This window comes from Euleptes europaea, chromosome 5, assembly GCF_029931775.1.
Source record: "Euleptes europaea isolate rEulEur1 chromosome 5, rEulEur1.hap1, whole genome shotgun sequence".
Taxonomy (NCBI): Eukaryota; Metazoa; Chordata; class Lepidosauria; order Squamata; family Sphaerodactylidae; genus Euleptes; species Euleptes europaea.
In genome coordinates this window covers 99091440-99116186 of record NC_079316.1, presented here as the reverse complement: position 1 = coordinate 99116186, position 24747 = coordinate 99091440, and the positions used below count along the sequence as shown (strand labels likewise).

Here is a 24747-nt window from a genome sequence, read left to right as displayed (position 1 = left end):
ATATGTCAGGTGTGGGGGAGACAGAGACAGATAACCTGGTTGGCCACTGTGTGAACAGACTGCTGGACTTGATGGGCCTTAGTCTGATCCAGCAGAGCTTTTATTATGTTCTTACCAACATGCCACTGATCAGCAGAATGAGCACTACAGAAGTGCCTCCTCCTTACAAGGGAAAGGCTACTGAACTCTTATATAGTTAACACTCACTTTAAACAACTCAGAACGTTTTATCTGACAAGCTGCACAACTATGTTACGCTGTTTTTTAATGTCACTGTTTCAAAGAGGGTGAACAGTAGATGATGCAACTTATAAAAAGACATACTGAAAATTCAAAAGCCCAGTTGGATCAGACTGAAGGCCTATCTAGTTTTGACATTCTGTGAGTTGAACAGCCAAAAAAGTTTCCCACCTCTGATTGAAAGACAGACCTAGGCACGAATGAAAAAGCTGATATGCAGAATTTGTTTTTTAAAGTCTTATTTTCTGCAGTATTCTCCTGCCAAGTTAGAATGTAAAGGAATAATTCTCTGGTAAGATTAAATATATTTCCTCAAATATAATATGCTCAAGCAATATATATATTTAACAGACATTTAGCACACAGTATGAGAAAACTGGAAATGACTGGCTGTAAGGATCAGTTTATTCATTAAGCTTTATCTTTAGTAACATAGTTTTGAATTTTCAGTGCACAAGCATAGCGCCAACCCTAGCAGCAAGTCTGCACTTATCACCAATTACATTCAGTGCCTCTAATAGTACAATCCTATGCAAAGTTACTCCAATCTAATCCCACTGATTGCAGTGGGCTTGGACTGCAGTATCTTAACAGGATTGTGCTGTAAATCATACATTTAGGGAGCAATTTTATTCAGTGGGGCTTAATTCCAGGAATACGTTCATGAGATTTGCAACTCTAGCCAAGAACTAATCCAAGTCTATTTGCATACAAGTTCCTGTAAGGATTCATGAGTCCTGATCCCCCCTTTTCTGTCTACCCACATTGACCCAGAACATTTAGGCAAAGGGGCCATACTGAAAGATAATGCAGTCATCCTTGCTGAACTAATTAGACAGTACTTATGAGCTCTTTGCTCTGACTTCCTAGTATTGAAGCACTCCAGAGATGAGTAAGAAACGGTACCCCTCAGTACCACCTGGAAGATTTTCTGTGCTTGTTTGGAACTGAACTGTCCAGGAATAGCAGTATGTAATTTATTTTGAAGCAACAAAACAAACACCTAGCACATTGATGTGTTGCCCGTTATAAAACAGTAGCAACCAATTTCACCCAGTATAAGTGCCACGACTCTCAACCAAGCAACCACTGGCAACTGTTCTGTGAAGGGGGCTCAGGATTTCTAACTCAGGCCTGCTCATACTCTAACAAAACCAATCCCCATTATTCTCTGAATCAATCTACAATATTCAGCTTTCAATTGATTTACAGTTTAGACAGAAAACACTAAATTACAGCACTGCTGGTTGTGAAGTTTCATAACATCCAGCTAAAACCATGGATTATCCCAAGGCAACCCCTCCCATTCACTGGGATTAAAGGGAGAATAAAAACACAGCAGATGGAGAGGAAGAAGTCATCCTAATTTCTCATATTTATGCAGATTAGAACAGGAACCATAATAATCTTCTTATCGTGTTGCATATATTGACTAGCATCGATTGGAGTATTGCATGGCATTGTTACAAAGACAAATGCTACATATATTTAAATATAGCTATTTCTCATATGTCATTCAATTACTATAGTATGGAACTTCTGCAAACAAAACTGACAAAACCAAAGTAGCTAAAAGAAAACAGGGGTAAAAAACACAAACACAAACACAAACAAATCCACCCTTCTACAAGGCACAGGGCAGCTTGCTACTTTTGCAGCCCGCTTGTACCCAATTCCAGTAGCGGCTGTGTGTGTGTGTGAAGTGCCGTCAAGTCGCAGCCGACTTATGGCGACCCCTTTTGGGGTTTTCATGGCAAGAGACTAACAGAGGTGGTTTGCCAGTGCCTTCCTCTGCACAGCAACCCTGGTATTCCTTGGTGGTCTCCCATCCAAATACTAACCAGGGCCGACCCTGCTTAGCTTCTGAGATCTGACGAGATCAGGCTAGCCTGGGCCATCCAGGTCAGGGCTGTAGCACAAGCAAAAACGTAACAGCTGCTGAAGCAAGCCAACGGAGCTAGAGGGCAGAGCTGGATAGCTCTATCTTGCTTATTTCTAAAAAGGGGAAATCCTTCTGCTACATGTCCTAGCAGGCATTAATCTGCACTCCTTGCAGGAGATGTCGAGTCTGTTCTGTGGCCATTCTGTGCAACAGGTTCCCCAGATTTCCATCTGCTGCTGCGACATCAGAGGCACGGCTAAGCCCCAGAACAAGGGCAAGAGGATCCCTCTTGCAAACGTGTTCATAGTCTAGTCTGACACGCTGTAGCACAGCATGCACTCAAGTTAAAGCAAAAAATGAGTTTGGTGCTGACTAGAAACGCCAGGTACTCTGCTACTTCCTTTTCAAGGTGTTACTCACTGAGTATCCAGCAGGAGGACCAAACAGCTGGCCACGTCTGAAGACCCAGTTACAGGTACTAGGTTTGTTGATATACTGAGAAGAAATCCAACTAAATGGATGTTGCAATTTCTGTACCTCATAAAAAGAAAACAGTGCATAACACACGAGAATGTAGAAAAGGTCGCTGCTAGTGTATTGTGCTACACTAGTTTTCCATACTGGGAAAGGTTACTCTTTGTTGATACTGAATAAATTTAGTATCATTTGAAATACTGAACACTGTTTCTTAAATTACTGAAAAATCTTGTGCATGATAACAAGTTTTTAAAAAGAGTTTTCTATAAACCATTGCTTTGCATTTTAGCTTCAGAGTATTTCAAAACTCAATGAACTGTCATTAGCAAATTAAAGTGTTTGGCCAAACAAAGTGTTCAGCTGACACAGCTCCTGCAATGTAATGTTAAGCTACTAACTCGTAATAGAGAGACACTTACCATTTTCTTACTATACATAAGTACAGTACAAATCAGCAAATCTGTCTTCAATTTGTATACCAAAGACAACATGAAGGACCCCGTTTTTGTTCAAGCAGTTGCTAGTTCATATGTAATATTAGTAAATCATGCATTGTTTGGATAAGCCAGTTTTTCCTTAACGTGTTGCATGTATCTCCAAACGTAACTGCTTTCAAGACACATTGATTTTTTTTTGCTTTTCCTAATACACAGCTAAAAGAAAAGTCTAATATTCCATGACAGCAATGCTTTACATACTGTTCTTAAGTATGTAGTTCACAAATCTTATTATGCAAATATATCTATATAAGCACACATGCAGATAACATGAAAGAACACGACAGACACACACAGTTCGAAAAGCCACAGGAGGGTAAAAAAAAGCAAGCAAGACATATGTTGCAGGACGGGCCTGAAACCAGGTTTTCAGCTCGGTTTTAAGGTTTATTATGAAAGTGCTTTTGGCAAAGCTGTAGTTATATAGGCAAGGAAGGAGGCGCTGAGGTTATGCCACATATCAGCATGTGCCTTCTGTTTTTGCTCCAAAGAGAGGAATGCTACACGGATGAACAGGGCGTGCAAAGGGGGAGACTGCTACTGGAGCACAGGGGAGGGATATGAGTGAGGAGTCCAGACTCACTCTGTCTGCGCTGTGGTGGAACAGTCCGAGGGATGCCCTGGAGTGAGCCCTGCCAGGGAGAGAAGGAAGGAGCAGAATACCCACCCTGTGCAGAGAAAGAGATGGGGGGGAGAATAATAATAAAAAAGAGAACGGGGGGAATAAACACCATAAACACCATAAAGCCAAATTGTTCCATTTTTTAAAAAACACAAACGAATTTGAATACAGCCACCTCAAATTACTTCAAAAAGATAAGCAAACCCATTCAATTTCAACTCTTTATTATTTTGGGCAGAGTCCTTATTTCACTAGCTTACATCACCTCATTTTGTAACAACTCCTGAAAGATATTTAAAGGGAAAACATGGTTTTAGGGATTTAAAATGTATTTGCTGAATACAGCACCAAGTCAGCTAAGACAGGAACAATGTTTGGACCCACATTTGAGATTGTCTGATTATACCTGTTGTCAAAATTAGACTTCACTGTAAAATTACTTGGCCAATACTTTCAAAGGAAACAAAGAATACTTCTGTAAAAAATTATACATTTCAAAATCTGGAAAGGCCACCAAGTAATAAAGAATCAAAAGATTCTGTAGCCTGAATATTTCAAGATGTTTGGAAACTATATTAATGGACCATAGTGGGGTGGGGAGGGCACATACTAAGTCCAGAAAGCTTTCATGTGGCCGATTAATTCATTTACCAGCAGCTGTGCCGTCCCTCAGTCTCTGGACTAAGCCACATCTCCTGACTTTTGCCAGGAACACCCAAGTAATCACAGTGTTGCAATTTGCTTTTTGGACTCGTGACAATACAAAAGCAGCAACCTGAGAAGTTATCCAGCACGCACACAGGACAATCTCTTTTTCAGGTTGTTTTGACTGTCAGTCACCAAAAACTGCTATGTTGATTGGTCATGTAAATGATACTGTGTACTAGCATGAGGGCAGGAAAAAAGTCTTCCAACCTCTCCATAGCAACTAAGAATTATTGTTGTGTGTTGTTTTTTAAATTACATGGGTTCCTCATGCATACACACCAGAGATGCTGCCAGGTTGAAGATAAGTGGTATGCTTCTTTCAAGTTGCCACAATGTAGAAAAGCGAGATGGGAAAATTCCATTGCTTTTACTAAAGCAGATGTAAAATTAGATGTTGAAAGAATGGGCTGGGGAACTGCATGGTATTAACAGTTTTTTTTTTAATTAATCAAGCCTAAATTATCTTCTGAGCAATCACACAAGGAGTTACTATTCTCATGTCATTATGCTGGAAGACTCATGAAGAAATGTGAATTCACTTGACTTTAGCCAACACACTACACATACAAGAGGGACTGTGTTGTTTAAATTAAACACCCATGTAAAACAGCTATTTCATCCCAAAACTTAGGCGAGCTTCCACAGATTAAAAAGCCACTAATACCCATTTTCAATTCAATATACTACTCAGAAAAAGCTGTGTGTGTGTTTGTATAAAGTGCCATCAAGTCATAATCAATTTATGGCAATCCCAGCAAGGGGTGTTCAAGGCAAGTGAGAAGCAGAGATGGTTTGCCATTGCCTTCCTCTGCAGAGTCTTCCTTGGTGGTCTCCCTTCCAAGTACTAACCCCCCCCCCCCTTAGCTTTCGAGATCAGGCTATACCTTGCTGCCTTCGTTCCTGACACAAAAGAAACTAGAAACACCAATAATTGTCTCTGGCCCCCAAATGGCTGGTGAAGTATTATTAAAGTATTAAAAGGTTTCCAAAGGTTCCTCTGTTTGGACTCTGGAAAGTCTTAGAGAATATTCTGCAATTATGGGTCAGCCAAGAAGCCCTCTTCTTTGTGGACATGCTCCTGATGATGACATGCAAGCCCTTACAATTTTTTTTCAAAATCACTATACCAAAATATGCACACATCTGTCCATGAATGCATGACCATTTGCTAGCTTAATACTCGTGGAGTAGATTAAATGGTCAGCAACCACAGGTCATGGGGGAACGGAGAATTTTGTTCAAGTTAAGCATCTAGATGCCAAATTGAATTGTGCATCAATAACATTATCAAGCCTGAACTCTCCCTAGAAGCTCTAACATTACTACACTAAGGCTATTGTACTTTGGTCACATCATGAGAAGACAAGACTCACTTCATAAGATAATAATGCTAGGAAAAGTTGAAGGCAGCAGGAAAAAACGGAAGACCTAACATGGGGTGGACTGACTCAATAAAGGAATCCACGGCCCTCAGTTTGCAAGACCTGGGCAAGGCTGTTAATGATAGAATGTTTTGGAGGTTATTCATAAGGATCACCATAAGTCATAAGCAACTTGACTGCACATAACTTTGTGTGTGTTATCCTCTAGATATGCTATATGAAAACATGTACTGGAGAAGGCAGAGAGATTCATGCAGCCCAATCCAATGCATGTTTTCTCAGAAGTCCCAAAGAGCTCAATGCGATTTACTCCTAAGTATATATGCACAGCACTGCAGCCCTAATCTAACTGAACTATTACAGATTCTGCTAATTTAAAATGAAGAAATCTAAGCATGATATGGAAAAAAGGAATTTATACACTCAACAATTCTTCCGTTAGTTCCAAACTTTTAAGATCTTTTTTAAAAAATGGGTGCAATAGGCCTTTTCCTTTAGGAAATGGCTTACTTTAAAAATGTATCTCCTGAATTCCAGGACTTCCAAGGCTCACAAACATGTAAAAATACAAAAAGACTTAAATGTTTCATTTTAAATTCACAACAATAGCTCATCCACCTTCGCATAGAAAACTAAGTCTGAGAGAAAAGGCAAGTGTTAGCCTCATAGCTAGTACTTGCAAGATTAGACACAAGGCAAACTTGTGCTGGAAGAGAACTGTGTGGGAGAATATTTTCACTTCTGAAGCTGCATGTGCGAACTGTACCCATTATTGTAAGTCTCAGAGAGGTCCAAAACTTGTTACACAACGTCTGCAGTTAGATATGAAACAGTTGAGACTTCTGACAGGGAAGCAACCCATTGAGCAGTGCAATCTCTGAAGAAGAGATAGCACAGCGCAGTAAATCAGGCTCATACATACCTCCTCATTCAGTTGCCTGTGCTAGGAATCCACAGGTGAGCAGGGGGAAAGGTCTACATTACAGATGATTACCAAATCTAATACAGGGCCCTTCCACGTCCCTTGGACTGCTCATCTAATTGAATTCCATTTCATGGGACTTCCAATTAGCAGTTCAATCAAGTGAACAGGTCCCATTTTTTCCCTGCAGTTTTGGCAGAGATCACAGACACTGGGAAAGAAAATATTTCTAAGTGCTATTGAAATGCAGTCATGTCTCAGTTTATTGACCATGGCAAATGCACTCCCATGAATCCAATTACTAAGATTACTAACATCATGCGATCACATCAGCACACTCCCACGGTGTTTCGAAAGCCTTCTCTAAGTGGCAAAATCACTCCCTTTACCCTTCCAATAGAGGTACTAGCAGACATGTTTGCACTTACAAGGTGTTCGGTAAACATCTCTGCTGAATGTGCAACTGTGGGCTCTGGGTACAACTTCTACATGCTACAGGAGCACATTTGTGTGATCTTGCAATGTAAGCAAGACTTGGCAAATGTAGTTCCATACTGCAGGACTGCACAAGCAGACTCCCTTATAGTCCTTAAGAGTTTTGTTTCTACAGTCTATGCAAACATTGGGTCTAAAATTGGTTAAAACAGCAGTGTGACAACTCACTCTGTACTTCTGGTTCTTGTCTGTCAAAGTTCCCAAACTTTGACGGGAGATCTTCCAATCAAATCTCCTGTAGTGGAGAGGGATCTAACTCAAGAGGGATGAAGCTGCATGAATCTGCTTCTTCCTAGTTTATACTAGTCCACCTCTCTTAGGCTTCAGTTTCAAGGCTACAGTGGCCTCTACGGAAGCTTACAGTGCAATCCTAAAGAGAGTAACTCCAGTCTAAGCCCATTCATTTCAATGAGCTTAGACTAGAGTTAGTTATACAAGGCATGTTCTGTAGAAGACTGCAGGGTAAAGACTAAATATTTCCTAACAGACTACAATCTAACCCTGACAATTTTCTGAAGAACAGTTTTTAAAAGGGTGAGCTTGTAACAAGAGTTATTCAGAGGGTTGACATTTGATATTAACACAACTGAAAAACAGGATGGTTTATGCAGCACTATGTGACAGACACTATGACTACCCAAAGACAAGGCTGTTGATTTACATGAGGTTTCAAGAGATGGTTACACATTACAAAAGCTTATTAAGCATATAAAAAGGATGCAGCTGTATTTTCACTGATGCAGTGAAGAGTAGAGTCACTTTCTTTTTTGATGGAACCTTAATGCAAAAAGGAACTCTTTCAGGTGGTTCTTAAAAATCTACTATTAACAATGAAGTGCCTGAATGCTTGCATTATAAAGCAGCTAGCATGTATGCCGCCTGTCTGATAATCTACTAGAGCCTTCTGAAAGTAATATACCATTATTAACATTTAATGACCAATCCTAAAACATCATTCTAATACTATATCACATGATCACATGAAGATGCCTTATACTGAATCAGAGCCTTGGTCCAGCAAAGTCAGTATTGTCTACTCAGACCGGAAGTGGCTCTCCAGGAAGAAATTCATTATATGAATTCATTATATATAATGAAGAAATTATATGAATTTCTTTGCAGCACACTCTGTATATTCAAAGATATAGTTTCCCCTTTTCTATAGTAAAATTGACCATCAGTCTCTACTGCTAATTTTACTCAACATGAGGAGTATTAACCATGCCCATTTTTAGCACACTGATCCTGTTTAGGACATCCTGCAGATATCAATCTGTACCTTGTTTTGTTACAGAAGCTAATGTATCTTTTGTTTGGTACCAGTGATAATTTCCACTTTATTCCAGCACATGTCTTCTTTAACCACCTCAGCTTTAAGCAAGCAATGTTTGGTTCCCAACTTTGTAAGGACCAAAGGCATGTTATCAGGCTTAACAAAAAGCAAAGTAAAGTGAGACTATTTTTAGCACTTCATTCTATATTGACATGTGGGGGCCCTGCAAAATCCGTGATGGGGAATACCATCTCCCTCCCCCCCCATCACTGTCCACAGTCACTTAGGAGCCCGGCCACAGCAGTGTCGGTGTCGAGGAGCCGCTCTGAGCCTGAAGAAGCCCCTAGCCGCTCTACCACTGGCTCCAGGGCTCTGCCACTGCTGGACTCCCGGTCTCCACTACCTCTAGGCTCTGCTACAGCCGCTACCACCAGGCTCCAGGGCTCTGCCACAGCAGCTGCCGGGCCCCTCTTCAGCTGCCCAACAGTAAGTGCGATTTGGGGGTTTTAACCCCCCCCCCATGAATTATTTTTAACTTTTCAGATTTTTCTGCAAACCTAAGGGTTTCCCCAAGTTTGCAGAAAAATCTGTTTGGGGTAAGTGTGGCCCTGATTCGTCGATTTAGATATCTGCATATGGGGGCCACATTTGGAAAATAGAGATAAAGAATTGGAATGCATGCACCTTTTAAGTTTTATAATATCACAGGCTACATTCAGACATCACAAGCAACTGCAAGGAAACTCTAGTCCTACACGAATACAGCTTGCTGTGTTTGCATGTGGCCTTTGCTCCTTCCTGCAGATTCAGAATCTTGGCACACGTAGGGAATAAACAAACCCCAATTCAATGACATTCACCTGCATTTGAATATTATTGTCCATTTATTGTCAATTTACCTGATCACACTGGGAAGGTTTGTATCAAACTCCACACCAGGAGAGGAGAGAGGAGTAAGATGCACACCTGAGCACAGCAACAAACTGAGTTACTGTATAACTTGCATTTCATTGCAGCTTGTTGTGGTCTGAGTGACCTACCATAGCTAGTTAAGCCTACAAAGGAAAGACTGGGTCTCTGGATTTTTGTTCTTGAAACTGTTGGGCAACACTTTAAATACCTAAAGGCATCACACCATTGCTGACTTTTGGTAAAATGTTTAATGGGGGGAATTAAGTTGGAAGGTCAATTCAAAACTGTTCAGCAGTTCTGAAGCAACTAGGTAGTGCTACTACTTAAGAAGTGGGTGTCAAAACAATTTAAGAAGCAGAGGCCAAACATTCAGGCCCTGCTCTAACTTCATAAAATAACCCTGCCTACTTGTGGTATGCCAATAACCTTTTTTTGGGTGAACTTAGGCCAGTCACTTTTAGCCTAACCCCCTTCAACCCTGTGCAATAGATTAAAGCTAAAAGAGAGAGCAACCTATACTACTCAGAGGTCCTTGGAGGAAAAGTGAGATAAAGAACTAGATAGGTCATAGCAGAACAAGTAATGGATTCTTTTTCGCTACCCTCACCAATTGATATGGGCAGGAAAACCTAAGTCAGTAGGAGCACAGGACAAGACGGGATGTGACACATTAAATGACAGAGAACTCGAGAAAGCATTCACATGGGTTCCCATGAGATCTTTTATCCAGACATTTGTTATAGATGCTTACAAAACTCCCATCTGCCTGCATTCTTGCTGAATTTTCAAGATCCATATCACCAGACTGGCAGATAATATTAGAACCAGAAGTTCTTCTTGACTGGTATTTCTGAAATTAGTGCTGTAAATAGGACGGACTCACATAGGAAAGAGGAAGTCATTACACCTTAAGCTAAGACCTAGGTTCACTATGGGAAAATAAGTAATTCAAAGCAAGTTTTTCCCCTCTTCTGGAGAGAAGGGAGATAACTTATTTGTTTAACTCAACTCAAAGGAAAAGGAGGGAGCAATTCTTTTTCTACTTTTTTTTTTTTTTTGGTAAATGTTATTCTATTTTTTGACCAAAAAAATCTTTTGTACCAGAGCTCTAGCAGTTAACACAAAAAATGTTTAGATTCTTTACTGTGAGAATGAGTGCAAAAAGGAGAAAAGGTTGCGTAAACAAAACCAAATCTTAAATTATTTTCAGAAACCTCACTTTTCCAAAAGCAACAGAGATTTTCTGAAATGTATTTATACACTATTACTGTTATGGAAGGAGAAGTGCCATCAAGTCGCAGCCGACTTATGGTGACCCCTTGTGGGGTTTTCAAGGCAGAGGTGGTTTGACAGTGCCTTCCTCCGTATAGCAACCCTGGACTTCCTTGGTGGTCTCCCATCTAAATACTAATCAGGGCTGACCCTGCTTAGCTTCTGAGATCTGACGAGATCAGGCTAGCCTGGGCCATCCAGGAATGTACTGGTTACTAAAGAATTCATTGATGAAATAACTAGTTTCATATAGATTTCCTTCAGAACAATATTCAGAAGTAGATTAAAAGTCTGAAATTTAAATTGGAACTTAATCTGGGCGCGCGTGTGTATATATATATATTATATATATATATGCGTGTGTGTGTATATACACACACACATGTATAATGTGTGTGTATATATATACATACACACACACGTATAGATATATATGTGTGTGTGTGTATAGATATATATGTATACACACACATACATACACACATACACAAATATATATATATATATATTTGCCTTAATCATAACTTACACTTTTTGATAAAATGGTTTAAAATGCCATTGATATTGCGCTTTGCAAGCAAAAACATGAAAATTCACAAATTCAGATTCCCACAAATAATGTGCAATGTAGTTCTCAGCACAAAGTCTTCTGCATCAAATAGAGGCTCTGGTCTACAAGGTGAGGAAAAAAAGTAGATCCATGTAGCCTAAGAAGTTATATAAAGGAGCTACAGTGTCTTTCAGTGGCCAAGGGGGGCGCTGACATTCTCTGGTGTCCTACAGAATAGGCTATTTTGCCTCCAGTCTTATATATCAGGTAGCAGTTTAGGAGTGGCAGACAGGGATGTCTGGGCCATTGTGAGAGCCAGCAGTCCTCCTGCTTGAGACACAGCTGTTTCATCTGTGGAAGTTATTCTGCAGGTTGGCCATCCATGGACTACATAATGCACACCTAGGCAATTCTACTATAAAAGTGGAAGTACATGCCACAGTTGAAATGGCTATTTTTACCACAGAAAAGGTTCTCAGCCATCAATGCTGAACAAGATGTATAAACTAAAGTAAAACGTGTTCCTCCTTTTGTGCAGGTTCATGAGCCCTAAAAAGGAATCCAATTTTTCTAATTCAAGTTCAGACCAAGTGGCATTTCTCAAAACATCTGTTAGCTGTACAGTTTTTTATCCTGATAGCATCAAGTGTTTTAGGAGGATTCATGGCACACACATGTTTCATTTGCAGCTGTGCGTTATGAAAACTAATGGCTGGCAATGTCTCCTCACCATCCATAAAGCTTAAAAAGAAATAAACAGCAACTAACACCCATTCCTGGACTTATATCTGTTTCCAGTAATGAAATTGGCATTATAAGCAGCCAAGGCATGAAAAATTAATCTTGTGAAGAAAAACAATATCGGCAAACTGTTTTCACAAGTTCTGAAATTGAGAATTTGTCCACAACAAATTACAAATGGAATAAAGCATCCACTTGTACTTTTCCTTAAATTAAGAAACCAGTCAAATAATTTCTGGATTCTGGCATGTCTGCAGCTCTATACTGCAATTCAATCATTTCTGGATTTTGATAGCACTCTTAATAAGGTGACTACTTAGGAATCAGAAATTACTAAGATCAAAGGTTCTACTGGAATTTTTTTATCTGAAAAAAGAAGAGGAAAGCAGATTGACACATAACAGACCCCAGTCTTCTCCAGTGCAGCCACATAATGGAACACATCTTTTTGTACAGAATTTCGAAGTCCAAAGTAATACCAAAAAAAGTGAATGGATCCAAACAAGCAGCCACTGTAATTAGAGAAATGTGGATGAACTACTCACAGCACTTTTCCTCGAGGCCGTCTGTGTATATTTGTCAGCATACATGCACCCAGCCACTTCAGATTTCTGGCCGTCTTTGTTGCAGTTACACCTAACGGACTTTAGACATACAGAAAGCGCAAAGGATTGGGTGAAGATGGATAAATTGTATTTAAGACAAATATATTTGTTGCTTGATAATGCAGTCTAATGGCTGGTTCACATGACATAGCTTAGAAGTAGTTACTTGTGTACTATTTACATATGAACAGTAGTGTATGTTTGTGATACTTACAGTCCCACCAACTACAGCAAAACCATCACTTCCCAGATACCAACATGGAAGATTTCCAAATAGTTTACAACTGCTTTAAAACCTTTTAGAGTTTTAAATTGAACTGTAATTCTTGAATGTGTTAGCCATATATAGAAGCACAAACACTACATATTTTTTGTAGTATGGTTTCCCTATTCAAATCTCCTGCACACCACACATCAGCTACCAAAAAGCTGCTACAGCCCAATCCAGAAGTTCTTTTTCCTCATATGAGCTCCAGTTAACTATGCTTCTCCTACAAAAGAACTATCCAATGTATTAAAACACTGAGGAAAGCTCGATACACACACACCCTCTAAACAGGAAATCCCCTGAACACCACTGACAGATGCTGCATAATTCTGTGTAATTCTGAACCTAGTTCAATGTCAACACAGATTCATAATCCCACTACATAAAGGTGTTCAGCTGCGTTTACAAATTACAGGTTGTATGAATACCTGAAGTCTAACTGCACCATATTCAAAAGGAATTCAAAGAAATTACGTTGGTGATCACATTCTCTGAAGATTTAATATACTTACAAGCCGGTTTTCAAGTCGTCTGATTGTTTCATCTTTCTTCTTTAAATCTTCTTTAAGTTGTGTGATCTCACTCAACAAATCATCAGTCTGGCATAAGGCATAAAAGGAGACTAATTTCTATACTCTTATTTAGCTAAATGTTTATCTAATTACCTCTCTCAGAGAAAAACTTACTTTCTGGCAAAATTGTTTCCCCTGTTTTCATTTGAAACTAACTCTAGAAATATAAGGTTTCACTGTGTTTTCATTACCAAATGACAAAAAGCAATACAAAGGGCAGATATTGTGAGCTTTCTACAAGATACAATTACAATGTGCCAACAGTGCTCTTATTTTGTTTATTTCTGATTTTGTACATATTAAATGCCTTTATTTCCAGTTATTTCATCATCAAGAATCTACAGCAACTCTGAGAATGTATAAGTGTAACTTGGTTTTGTTAAGCAAGAGAATGTGTGAACTACCCCTTAAAACATCCAGAGGGTTCACCGGATAGCATTATTAAATATACCCCAAATGTATTGTATCTCAGCCCCAATTTATCTACTCCTCTATTGCTAAGCATTGCCTGAAACTTAACTAACGTAATTAATGAACATTATTTATTTAGTTAGTTTTATGCCCTGCCCTCCCCGGCCAAAGCCAATGTCCTCTATTTTCTTTATTTCCCTTTAACTCTTTGTAAACCCCAAAATTCAGTTTTAACTCTTTCGCAACCTCTCTATAGCTACTTCCTTTGACTGAAATGCATTACCTGCTGAAATCTGATTCATGAGATCCCTGTTGGATCCCTTTTAGACAGCCCCCATTATGGAATAATTAGAAGTCTTGTTACATTACTTTATTATATGATTGGTCATCGCGATGATTATCTTTTTTCCCTTTCTTGTATTGTAATTACTATAACTTTGCTAAAACTGAACTTCACTTTTCATCTTTCCGGCTCTGGTTTATCCCATCTGTGTCTATCTGGAGCGAGCATTATTTCTTATTATTCTTGGAAAAAGGTGTTTGGCCCTTCCGTTTCCTCTCTCACATTCTATGGCTAAATTTTAAGAAACTGGTAATCTAAAATTCAGCTCTTTTTCTTGACTTGGTTTGTTGTTTAGTTCATTCTCATTTGAATGACTGCGATGCCTGAAACACGTTTTTCATCCCACTTTTTTGACATTTTCTCTGCTAAGAAATGTCATTACATTAATATCTTGCTGTTCTCTCTTCACTGATAACTTACCCTTTTTTATCCAGTTAAAGGCTGTCAGCGTGCAAATGTTCTTTACACATTTATTATCTTTATTTCCATTTGACTCTTTGTAAACCCCAATATTCTATTTTAACTCTTTTGCAACTTCTTCGGTCACTTCCTTTGACTGAAACACACTATCTGCTGAAATCTGATTGATGAGATCCCTGTTGGATCCCTTCTAGAGAGACCCCGTTATGGAATAATTAGAAGTCTTGTTATATTAATTTTATTATCTGATGGGTCATCATGATGGTTTTCTCTTTTCTCTTTCTTGTATTGTTCTGTAACTTAAACAATAAGCCCTGGGAGAGGCTTCTCATATCAACCACACAGGATGCAAAAACAGCTTATTTGAAGTGTTTATTTGATTTTTTATTTGATATAATGAATATTAAACTCAGCAAACTTATCAAATGGCATTTGTGAAAAACCGCCCTTGCAAATGTTGAATGACAAAGGTCAAACCAACTGTAAGACAAATGTGTACAAAATAACTAACATTTGCAAGTGTACAGAAGGTTGGATCTTATGAACTGACAGTCCAAAGAGTTTGGGGAGGCAAATCTTTGCACAACAGTCTAAAACCCCTGAAAAGTTAGAGCCATGGGCTGGGAAACCCTCAACAAATGCCAACAGCGCAGAATTCTGCAGAGAGGAACGGAATTGGGCTGGTCACATGGAGCCACTGGGGAAGCAGAAGGCATGCACGATGACCCTCCACAAGCTCCCTGAGCTGACAGCTGGTAGGATCCAACCCAGTTTGTCCATTGTGGTTCTACCTCTTCCACACACAGAAACTCAATGGAACTTTTAATCACATGCTCCCTTCAGTTTTCTATGGATGCCAATAATTCAGAAGGTTCTGCTCTGCTACAAACATAGCCAGTTTACCTTATATATTGGTTCAGGCTCCTGGGGATCTGGGCTTGGAGGCACAGAAAGAGTGATGTTGTGGAGTGACACATTTTCGTCATTCTACGAGAGAGAAACATTTCCTCCTTTTATTTGCTAGCCATGTAAAAGTAATAACTAAATTAATACTACAACAAATTCTTCCATCGGTGCTGGAAGTGTCGTTTGTAAGAGCTACATTGAATTCAACTGTTTAAGGCTTGGGTCAGCATTCTGTTTCAAACGCAGAATTATAAACCCATCTTCTGAAATCTCCCAATAATAAAACACAAAGAAGCACATAGGGGACAAGGCCAGAACCCTTCTTCCTGATGTTCTAGTGTCTGAATACAGCACAGACACAGACCAGTCTTAAACTCTCACTGAGGTGTGAAAGGCCAGCCTTAAAGAGACTGTTCCAAAAAGCCTGCCAGTATAGCACACCAGCTTTGGCTCCTCATAGCCTAGATATTAGGTTATTCTACAGGAGCATGTAAGATAGTTTGCTTTAATTGTTAATGCCACGCCTTCTCTCCTCGGACTCAAGGCAGCTGTTCAAGCAGCCAACGTTGCAAGAACACAAAAACACCATAGCTTCAGAGGGGTGATCCGCAGTAGAAGAGCTAGATTCGAGTCCAGGAGCACCTTAGAGACCAACAAGATTTTCAGGGTATGAATAATTCAGGTTTATATAGTCTACATTTATTTGTATTGTATATATATGTATATTTCTGAACCCGACAGAGGCCCTGGCTGTTTATTTTGGGTTGGTATGATTGGATTTTGATCGTGAGACTCTGTATGAGATGTCTTTTGAACTATGCCTATTAAAGGTTAATGAATCAGGGTATAAGCTTTCCAAGTCAAAGCTTCCTTTGTCAAAAACACAATTGTCCAGTAACAAGTTAAACACAATCCACAATTGAGACTAAAAACTAATTCATATACGGTAGTTAAAACACCACCAGACTGGGGGGAGGGAGGTGTTAATCTGGGGTTTTAACAAATTTGTAAATCATCCTGAGCAATGGGAAAGGCAGGATATATATATTTACACAAACAAAATGTGGGCAAACTATTGAATAGAGAGTTATTGAGAAAGTAGAAACAAGGCCCCATCCTAGCTGTCTCTGTCTTCTTTGTCCAAAACTGATGGATCCTATTCAGAATCTCTAACTAGAGTAGGGCCATTTTTTAACTGTTCTGGGATTATAGCTATTAACCCTAGCACTCACAAAGGGCTGTCTAAAAGACTATTCCCCCCCTTTGCCTCCCACCATTGTGGCATTTCCCCCCACACTTTTATTTACTTTGCTGCAATATATCAGGTAATAAAGCTGCAATAAAAGATTTACATGGAAATGTCTCTATTAAGGAAAACTGACATGGTAGTATTGTCACACAGAATACGTACATGTATCATGAACAGGAATGGAACCAGCTAAAAAAGATTACAAGTATAAAACCACACATGGCTCCATCCTAAGTGACATAACTAGAAGAGCATCTAAATCTTTTTAGTTTTGTGCTAAGAGGTATATGAAAGTCATAAGTATCAAGGATTGCAAACACTGCATGAAGACTACATCTCCCTTTAGAACCTCCCTAGTACTATAACATCATTTACCAATTTTACTTTTTGTCCACATGGCCTGTATCGAAGTCTTAGTATATTTTCCAGAGTAGATGAAAGAAACATAACCTCCTTGACCAAAAGCTACATAGCTGCATTTAGGAACATAGAATGCTGAGCTCTGTTACTCAAATGAGTTTCATCATCTATGATGTCACAAACATTGAGAAGAGAACTCTTCTACATAGTTACTGCTGGTACATTAAGGAAAAAAAGAGATAATTTCAAGGATTTCGTAATTTAAATGTAAATAATTTCAGCAACAAAATGCAAAAAGGTGCTTATTACATTATTAAAGAACTCAGTGTTTTCAATTTTATGAAGTTTAACTTAATGTTCAAATATGTAGATAGTCCTACCTATTGTGATTGTATGAGAATGTTTGTGTCCAAATACAACTTTCATTTACTACAGAATTTTTCTTTCTTCCAACTCCCTCCCCCCATCAATCTTTCAAAATGGCAGAAATTAAGATACATGTGCTACAGATAGTAGCTTAGGATGCAGCAGTTTGCAGCTCTCTCTCACATACTAAGTATACTTACAATTTTTCTTATGGAAAATGGAGGCATTTATACCTTTAAATTCTGAAAATATGCCCAACTGGAAAATTTTATATGCTAAGCTATAAATTTTGCATTTTATAGTATTAAATCAGTATAGGTTTGATAGGAAAAGTATATTTCAAATTTCCCAAAAATACGAGAGTTTAATGAATCAACATTTCCTGACATTTTACATCTCAAGCTACAATTTTTCTACATGGAAAATGCAGTGAAACACAGTGACCGAACATACTGGCCCTGTCCTATTTTAACCCTGCCTTTCACCAGTAAAGGGACAGCTATTGAGAGAAGGGGTTCTCCGCAAGAGCATGTTTCTTCCTTCTGCACTCACCTACTTCCTCCAGAGACACACCCAGCCAGTTATGTTTTTCACCCAGCCTAAACACCTCTCAAAGGAGGAGTTATGGAAGAACTGGGTGGAGTCTGGGATACAGGATAGACTGGCAAAAGTTACTCTTGGTCACAGCTGCACCCATCGAAACAGTGTTGCAAACTATCAACTCTCTCAAAAGCACAAAACAAACATCACATCACCACCATAAGCACAAAGTGCAAGTGACAATCCAATACACAGAGAACACCACCAGCAAGGCAATCGTTCCTGAAAGCCTTTTTTACCCAGAAGACTAAAATCACATGTAGGAACAGACAGCATGATAACTATAGAATGTGCATACACGGACAGATTTCTACCACTAATTCATGCCAGAGAGGATACAGAAACATATGGATCTCTACGCTAAGGATATAAAAATCATATATAGGAAAGTATTTTACTGTGTTTCCATGTGAAAGCAAACACATCCAAAGAACAGATAACATATAAACTGTCTCACAAACCTGATTAAGTATCCTTTTCATTTTTAGTAACTGAGTCTTCACAGTTGTGCAGTCTTGAACCATATGCCGAAGGGTCATTTCATCAAGCATCACAGTGTTCGGCGGCAAGCCCACAAAGGGTGGGTACCAGCATGGTGCTCCATACCCCCCTTCAAGATGACCAATAGGAGGAGAGCCTAAATAGTTGGGAGTCCTGAAAGATGTTGGGGGGGGGGAAGGGGGAGAGTTAAGGTCATACATTGCACTTAAGCAGGAAGCATATTATGCAAACATGTGTATTAGCTTAACCCAGGAGTCCCCAACATGGTGCCCATGGGTGCCATGGCGCCCACCAAGCATTTTCAGAAAGTGGGTGTGGTCGGGTGGGACTTTTACCCAGCAAGCCTTCTGATCAGCCGCTAGAGATTTGATCAGCTGTGCAGACTTTTAAAAACTTTGTTTTGGCATCAGCTGTGATAGTGTGGCTGAAGGGTAAACTGTGGCAGCAGCCATTTTGAGGCTCTGCCCACCAGGCTGTGTCAGAACTCCAAAGGTGCCCACAGGCTGAATATGTTGGGGACCCCTGGTTTAACCAAATACCAAATGTTTTTCGATGTACCCAAGAGAAGCTATAGTTCTGCACCTCTAGCCAAATGGAGAAGAGGAACAGTTTACTCTGCAAACTGCAGAATCAAATATCACTAACACTAGACACATTCTTTTTTTTTCTTTTTTTAAAAGATGGTTCATATCCCCAAAAGAAGAGTTATCTAAGGATCGTATACTGAAAAGGAAATTAACATTCCAGACCATAGATTACATTGACAGATCAGGATACTCTTCTTTAAGAACATTTTCCTGACCGAAATCTTATGCAAATATCCATGAGTTGATACAAAAAGATCAGCTCACCAAAACTTATTTGTTCAGCACTAAACCAGTTCACACATTCCTATACTTCTTTGAGCTTTAATTCCAGCATCTTTTCAAGGAAGAAGAGTATTAACAAAACAAAATATGCACCACCTTGACCAAACATGCTAGATTACACTTGACATAACACTATGGTAATCAAGTGAGTATAGATTTAAAAATGAATCCTTTAAAAAAATGAATGTTACAAGTTATTCTATCCATGAAACTGAGAGAAGCATAAACACTAGATGGGATCCCCAACTTTTCTGAGCCTGCTGTTTTGAGAGGTGGTAGTGAGCACCTCAAAATGGCTGCCTTAGGAAGCTCAGCCAAACACAGTATTGCCCGCCTAGCTTTCCAAAACCATCACATGGACACCACACTGAACACGTGAATCTGCAATACCCAAAATTCCACCACGGGTCTGTGAAGGTTAGTCTTATCTGTACTTTGGGTTGGAAGCACGGTCCATACGCCGAGAGGACAGCAAGCCTGGAAAAGGAGGGAGTGGGCTTCTAACTCCTGAACGTTCATCTCCTGTCATGCAACAGCCCAGCTCCCTGGACTCTAAGACTTGAGTACAGCTTCCCCTGCACTTTGCAAAAGAAGCTTGTGGCAACACATGAAGCACCGCTATGCTGAGTAAAACCCCTGGTCTATCAGGGTCAGAACCGGCTCTACTTTAGCAAACATTCTTGGTGACATTCCCATCATCTAGATGTCTCTCAGGCTTTGGGGGTGGAAAGTGTTTTCAAAAACTTCCTTTAAAAATGGATGAGCTTGTTTCTCTAAGAAGAGTGGGGTGGGGAGTCAAAAGGAAGGAAGGAAGGAAGGAAGGAAAGCCTGAGTGGAGAGGGAGAAAGGAAAGAGAATAAAAAGAAATAAAGGAAAGTCGGACAGGAGGAAGGGAGAAAAGAGTGTGGAATAAAAAGGAATGAAGCCTGAAGATGGAATGGTAGCACACACTGACTAAAGGAAGCCAAGAGCTTACCAGACCGCCTGATCCTCCAGTGGAAAATGTTATTTCAATGAAGCCATCCAATAACAAGCCCTGCTTTACAATGGCTCTGCCCACTTTCAGAAAAGTTCAGTAGGTGCCAGTGGTGCTGGATACCCATGGTCACCATGTTCAGGAACCCTGAACTGGACCAATATGTGCTGATGTTTCCTAGAGGAAAAGTATCAGGACTGGTCCTCTAAATAAAACTTGAGGCTTCCATCTTGACTCCCACCATCCGAAGCATTCAGATTTAGATCCTATGCTTCTTATGAAAGAAGCTTACCTTTGCTTATGCTAATCTACAAAAGCACCACATACAGTAATGCCACTAAACAGTAATCATCAACATAATTTATTTCCCTTACCTGTTAACATCATTTCTGCCATGGTGATAGTGGTCAGGATGACCAAGATGATAGTGATCTTGAGTATTCCAGCGTTGTGGTGTTCTCTTCCATAGCCCTTCTTTCTGTTGTCTGATATTTCTCTCTGGTCGCTCATAACGATTCATATTTTCGCAATCCACTGGAGTTTGGAGAAATGTTCATAACATTGGTCTACAAAGAGAACCATTACCACCCAGAAATCTAAAAGAGCAACTAATTAACCACTACTTATTAGTGATTTACAACAATGTACCTTATTATTATTAACAGTTGGTATAAAGAAGTTTGATATTAAACTGGTGCTGCTAATTTGCTTGTTTTGTTTTAATATTGTGATGTTTTCTATTTCTAATTATTGCTATGGACAACCTTAAGCACAGGAGAGGTAGATGGTATTTTAAGTGAACGAATTTAGACTACTCTAAATCTGAAGCAGCAAAAATTTAATACTAGGAATACTCAGTTAAGCAACTGACTATGAATGGGAACAGGGCTGAAACTGATGACTTTACAACACAGTAGTATTTTGTTCTAAGGAATAATCTCCTTGCTGTTAGAATCTCAATACTCCAAGAACTTTTTAAAATGACACACACCATTTTACATTATAAGGCAGTTTCCTTCTTCAATACCCTTATAACTAACATTCATTAGGCTGCACAAGATGGGACAGATTTTAAAAACTGCTCTGTCACTTTGCAGATGGGTTGGATTGAGGAGGTTCTATCTGGCAACTGAGGAGGGAAGGCAGCATGGTACGGCCCGATCTCGTCAGATCTCGGAAGCTAAGCAGGGTCAGCCCTGGTTAGTATTTGGATGGGAGACCGCCAAGGAATACCAGGGTTGCCAGGCAGAGGAAGGCACTGGCAAACCACCTCTGTTAGTCTCTTGCCATGAAAACCCCATAAGGGGTTGCCATAAGTCAGCTGCGACTTGACGGCACTTTACACACACACATGCATCTGGCAACTACTTATGACAAGTTAAGCCAAAACATACATTTCAGGCAGACAGAAAAAGTTTCGAGAAACCCTTTAGACGTTCGACTTACCCAAATACTTTGTCTTCACATTGTTAGCCCTTGACTACAAGCAGCTTTTCATAACAGAGCAGTCTCTGACTCTGTGTCTGAGTAGGCAGCAGTTTTGCATAAGAGTGGTAAACAGGCCTTCCTTCCTGCCCATCCCCTGCTTGCACACTGTTGGGAAGTGAGCCCAGTTTGACCCTGTGATTTAAAACTACCGTCCTCCTTCACAGAGAACATACTTGTTGCACTAGAACAGCTGCTATAAATAGAGTGTGAGCTTCACCCCAGACTTAAAATGGAACAAGGAAAATAACAAGCCTAAGAACTATTCTAACACTTTTGCTTGCATTTGAAAGATGATTAATAATTATAAATATTGTGACTTGAAGTATATTTAAATATTCCACTCAATCCCACATTAAAACACTCTTAAATAGAGATCACAGAGTACACTCCTTAAAAGTAATTAAAATACAGAGAATAAGATTTAGTGGAAATGCAGTTACACAGAACTCTCTCCCACACTAGATGCTTCAGCAGAATTAAACAGTATTTTTCAGAAGCCAAGAACAAAGACCCAGTGTGGTTGCTAATATCCTTGGAAGAATCTTGAGTTCAAGGACAACAGTGGCGGCAGAGGATATATGGAAAGGGAGAATGCAATCCATGTAGCAAGTGGGCACCTGTGAATTAAGACATGTTAGATTTCTTTCACTAACCATTATCACAGGGTACATCTTCTGGTAACTCAACATCAAGCATAAGATCATCATCTTCAAGATCGCATGAATCAAGATTATTCAAGATATCCTACAAGGAAATAAGCATACAACACTGCAAAATATGTTCACTTCAGCCTGCTTCTTCAATGGACACTTATTTATGTGCATTTTAAAATTCATATTTTACTCAGAGATTGTACCTCCCAGACATCTGATATATTAGCAACCAGAGTAAGAAGTTGTCAAAATGCAAATGTTTGTAAAAGGCACACTCTATCTATTCAGGATTCTGAAGAAAATCCAGGACAGCTAGATCCTTCTGCCTTCCTTGGCATTTCTACAGATAAGGGAATAGGTTTGAAATCAGAAACACACACAACATGTGTAACACACTCAATCCTTACCAACTGCTAAGCAACTCAGTGAGATGGACAGCAGAGTCAGGCCAATGGTTTCAGTAGAAACATCACCAAAATCATACCCCCCCCAAGAGTCAGGAACTAAAAAGCAAATTATGGAAACACTTACCTACAAACTTTTGAAGTTAAGTGGGGGGTATCCATTTGTTTGTTTGTTAACAGGTTACTGGCATAACATTAGTATATAGTGTAGTTCTTATTTTATTCAAAATCTGTGCATGATACATTTGAACTGGAAAGTTTTTGCTTCAAGATACATTACTTTCCATTATTAAAAGGACCAAAAATGCATCTATCACAACAGACTGAGTAGTCCTGTATCTCAAATATACTAAGAAACTTGACTGGCTCTAACATGTAATCACCTTGCATCATTAAGATAAAGGAAGAGGCAGAGAAAGAAGTGCACAGGTAAAATATAATACAGATACACAGTATAGAAATTGGTATAATACAATTCAAGCCCTGTTCCCATTCCCTTGGCCATGCCGCAACATTCAGTTTAGTGTCAAACCGTGCATAAATAAGTGATGGAATTAAAAGTGAAGCTTTATGCTCCCCCACTATGTTACAGCCGCTACTGACAGCTTGTGACAAAAGTACAGACCAGAAAAACTTGGCTATCAAAGTGGCACTAATCCTTCGAAAGGAAAAAAAAACCCAATAATTGCAAGATATAAACGTCTAGTTTTAGGACAGCTCAGAATTCAGCACCAAAGTCCCCTGAGTGTCACAGTGTTCCCTACCCCCCACATAATTAGCATCGTGTATTGTCCATACCTTCAGAAAAGGGGGAAAAAAGAGGATGAATAGTAAAAATACTTCAATGAGCTGCAGAGGCTGGGCTTGGGCTTATTATTACTGGTACCATGACAACCTTGTGGCAAAGTCAGGGAGGCCTCCCAGCCCAATAAACCTGCTATCCAATCAGGAAGCAGCAGCCGCTGACACTGCCTGCATCTTCAGCCTCTCTGAAGCCACAATCACATGGGCTAGTATGCCTGTTGTCATGGTGAGAACACAAATGCTGCTGTAAATACTATTCCTCTACTGCCTCTTTTACCAGTTCAATCAAGGCAGACAAATCATGCCACATAAATCTCCAGTGCAGCACATTTTGAGGTTACCAGAAAATTGATTTGGACAAATGTGAATCGGTGGAATCAGGATTCAACAAGCTACTCAAAAAGTTGTTTGTTAACTATGGCCCTGCCAAAGATCAGATATAGGACAGTGCTAGAAATCTCAGACTCATGTTACTTGAAGAGCTGTTTCCTCAAAACCATTAAGAATAGTCTTCTTAACAAAATGGAAGCCAAGTACTCTATTAGGGCTGCTCATCCCCCTACCCCACAAGATATAAGAACTGAAGAATTACTTGAGTAGAAACATTTCTGTGAAAATCCCTACACTCGGTTCGGAATACAAGGAGACTAGGCTGTATGCACAGCATGTATGTCATTATTTTGTGATATATTCATTTCTATGAGACTGGAATCAAATGAGATGAGGAACTGAAAAATACCAGCATTTCTCTTTATGGGCTCATTTTTGTTCGATGCAGCAGGGTGTGACCTCTCTGTAGCCCTGTATTTTATTTTGTTGCCAAAGGCAAATCTTTAGACAATAGGGGGAAAAGTAGCATGTGAAGTTCTAATGCGTCTGTAAATAAAATACTAACAAGATTCCGGCTGGTAGAGCAGTTTTGACTAGAAGCAGATGAAAACATTCACATAGCCCTAAAAAGCTGACAGGCCCCAGGAGC

At 39.5% G+C, this 24747-nt stretch overlaps 1 protein-coding gene across 1 annotated transcript in view; it reads right to left on the bottom strand.

Moving 5' to 3' along the window:
• Positions 1 to 24747, bottom strand: part of CCSER2 (coiled-coil serine rich protein 2) — a 53013-nt gene that overhangs the window by 8894 nt on the left and 19372 nt on the right. The window contains exons 3-9 of the mRNA XM_056849361.1: positions 22561 to 22651; positions 20794 to 20953; positions 18535 to 18727; positions 15496 to 15579; positions 13359 to 13445; positions 12519 to 12617; positions 3680 to 3764 (exon numbers count right to left, since the gene is read on the bottom strand). Coding sequence (XP_056705339.1) covers positions 3680 to 3764; positions 12519 to 12617; positions 13359 to 13445; positions 15496 to 15579; positions 18535 to 18727; positions 20794 to 20953; positions 22561 to 22651 — 799 coding nt within the window. The remainder of the gene's footprint in view (positions 1 to 3679; positions 3765 to 12518; positions 12618 to 13358; positions 13446 to 15495; positions 15580 to 18534; positions 18728 to 20793; positions 20954 to 22560; positions 22652 to 24747) is intronic.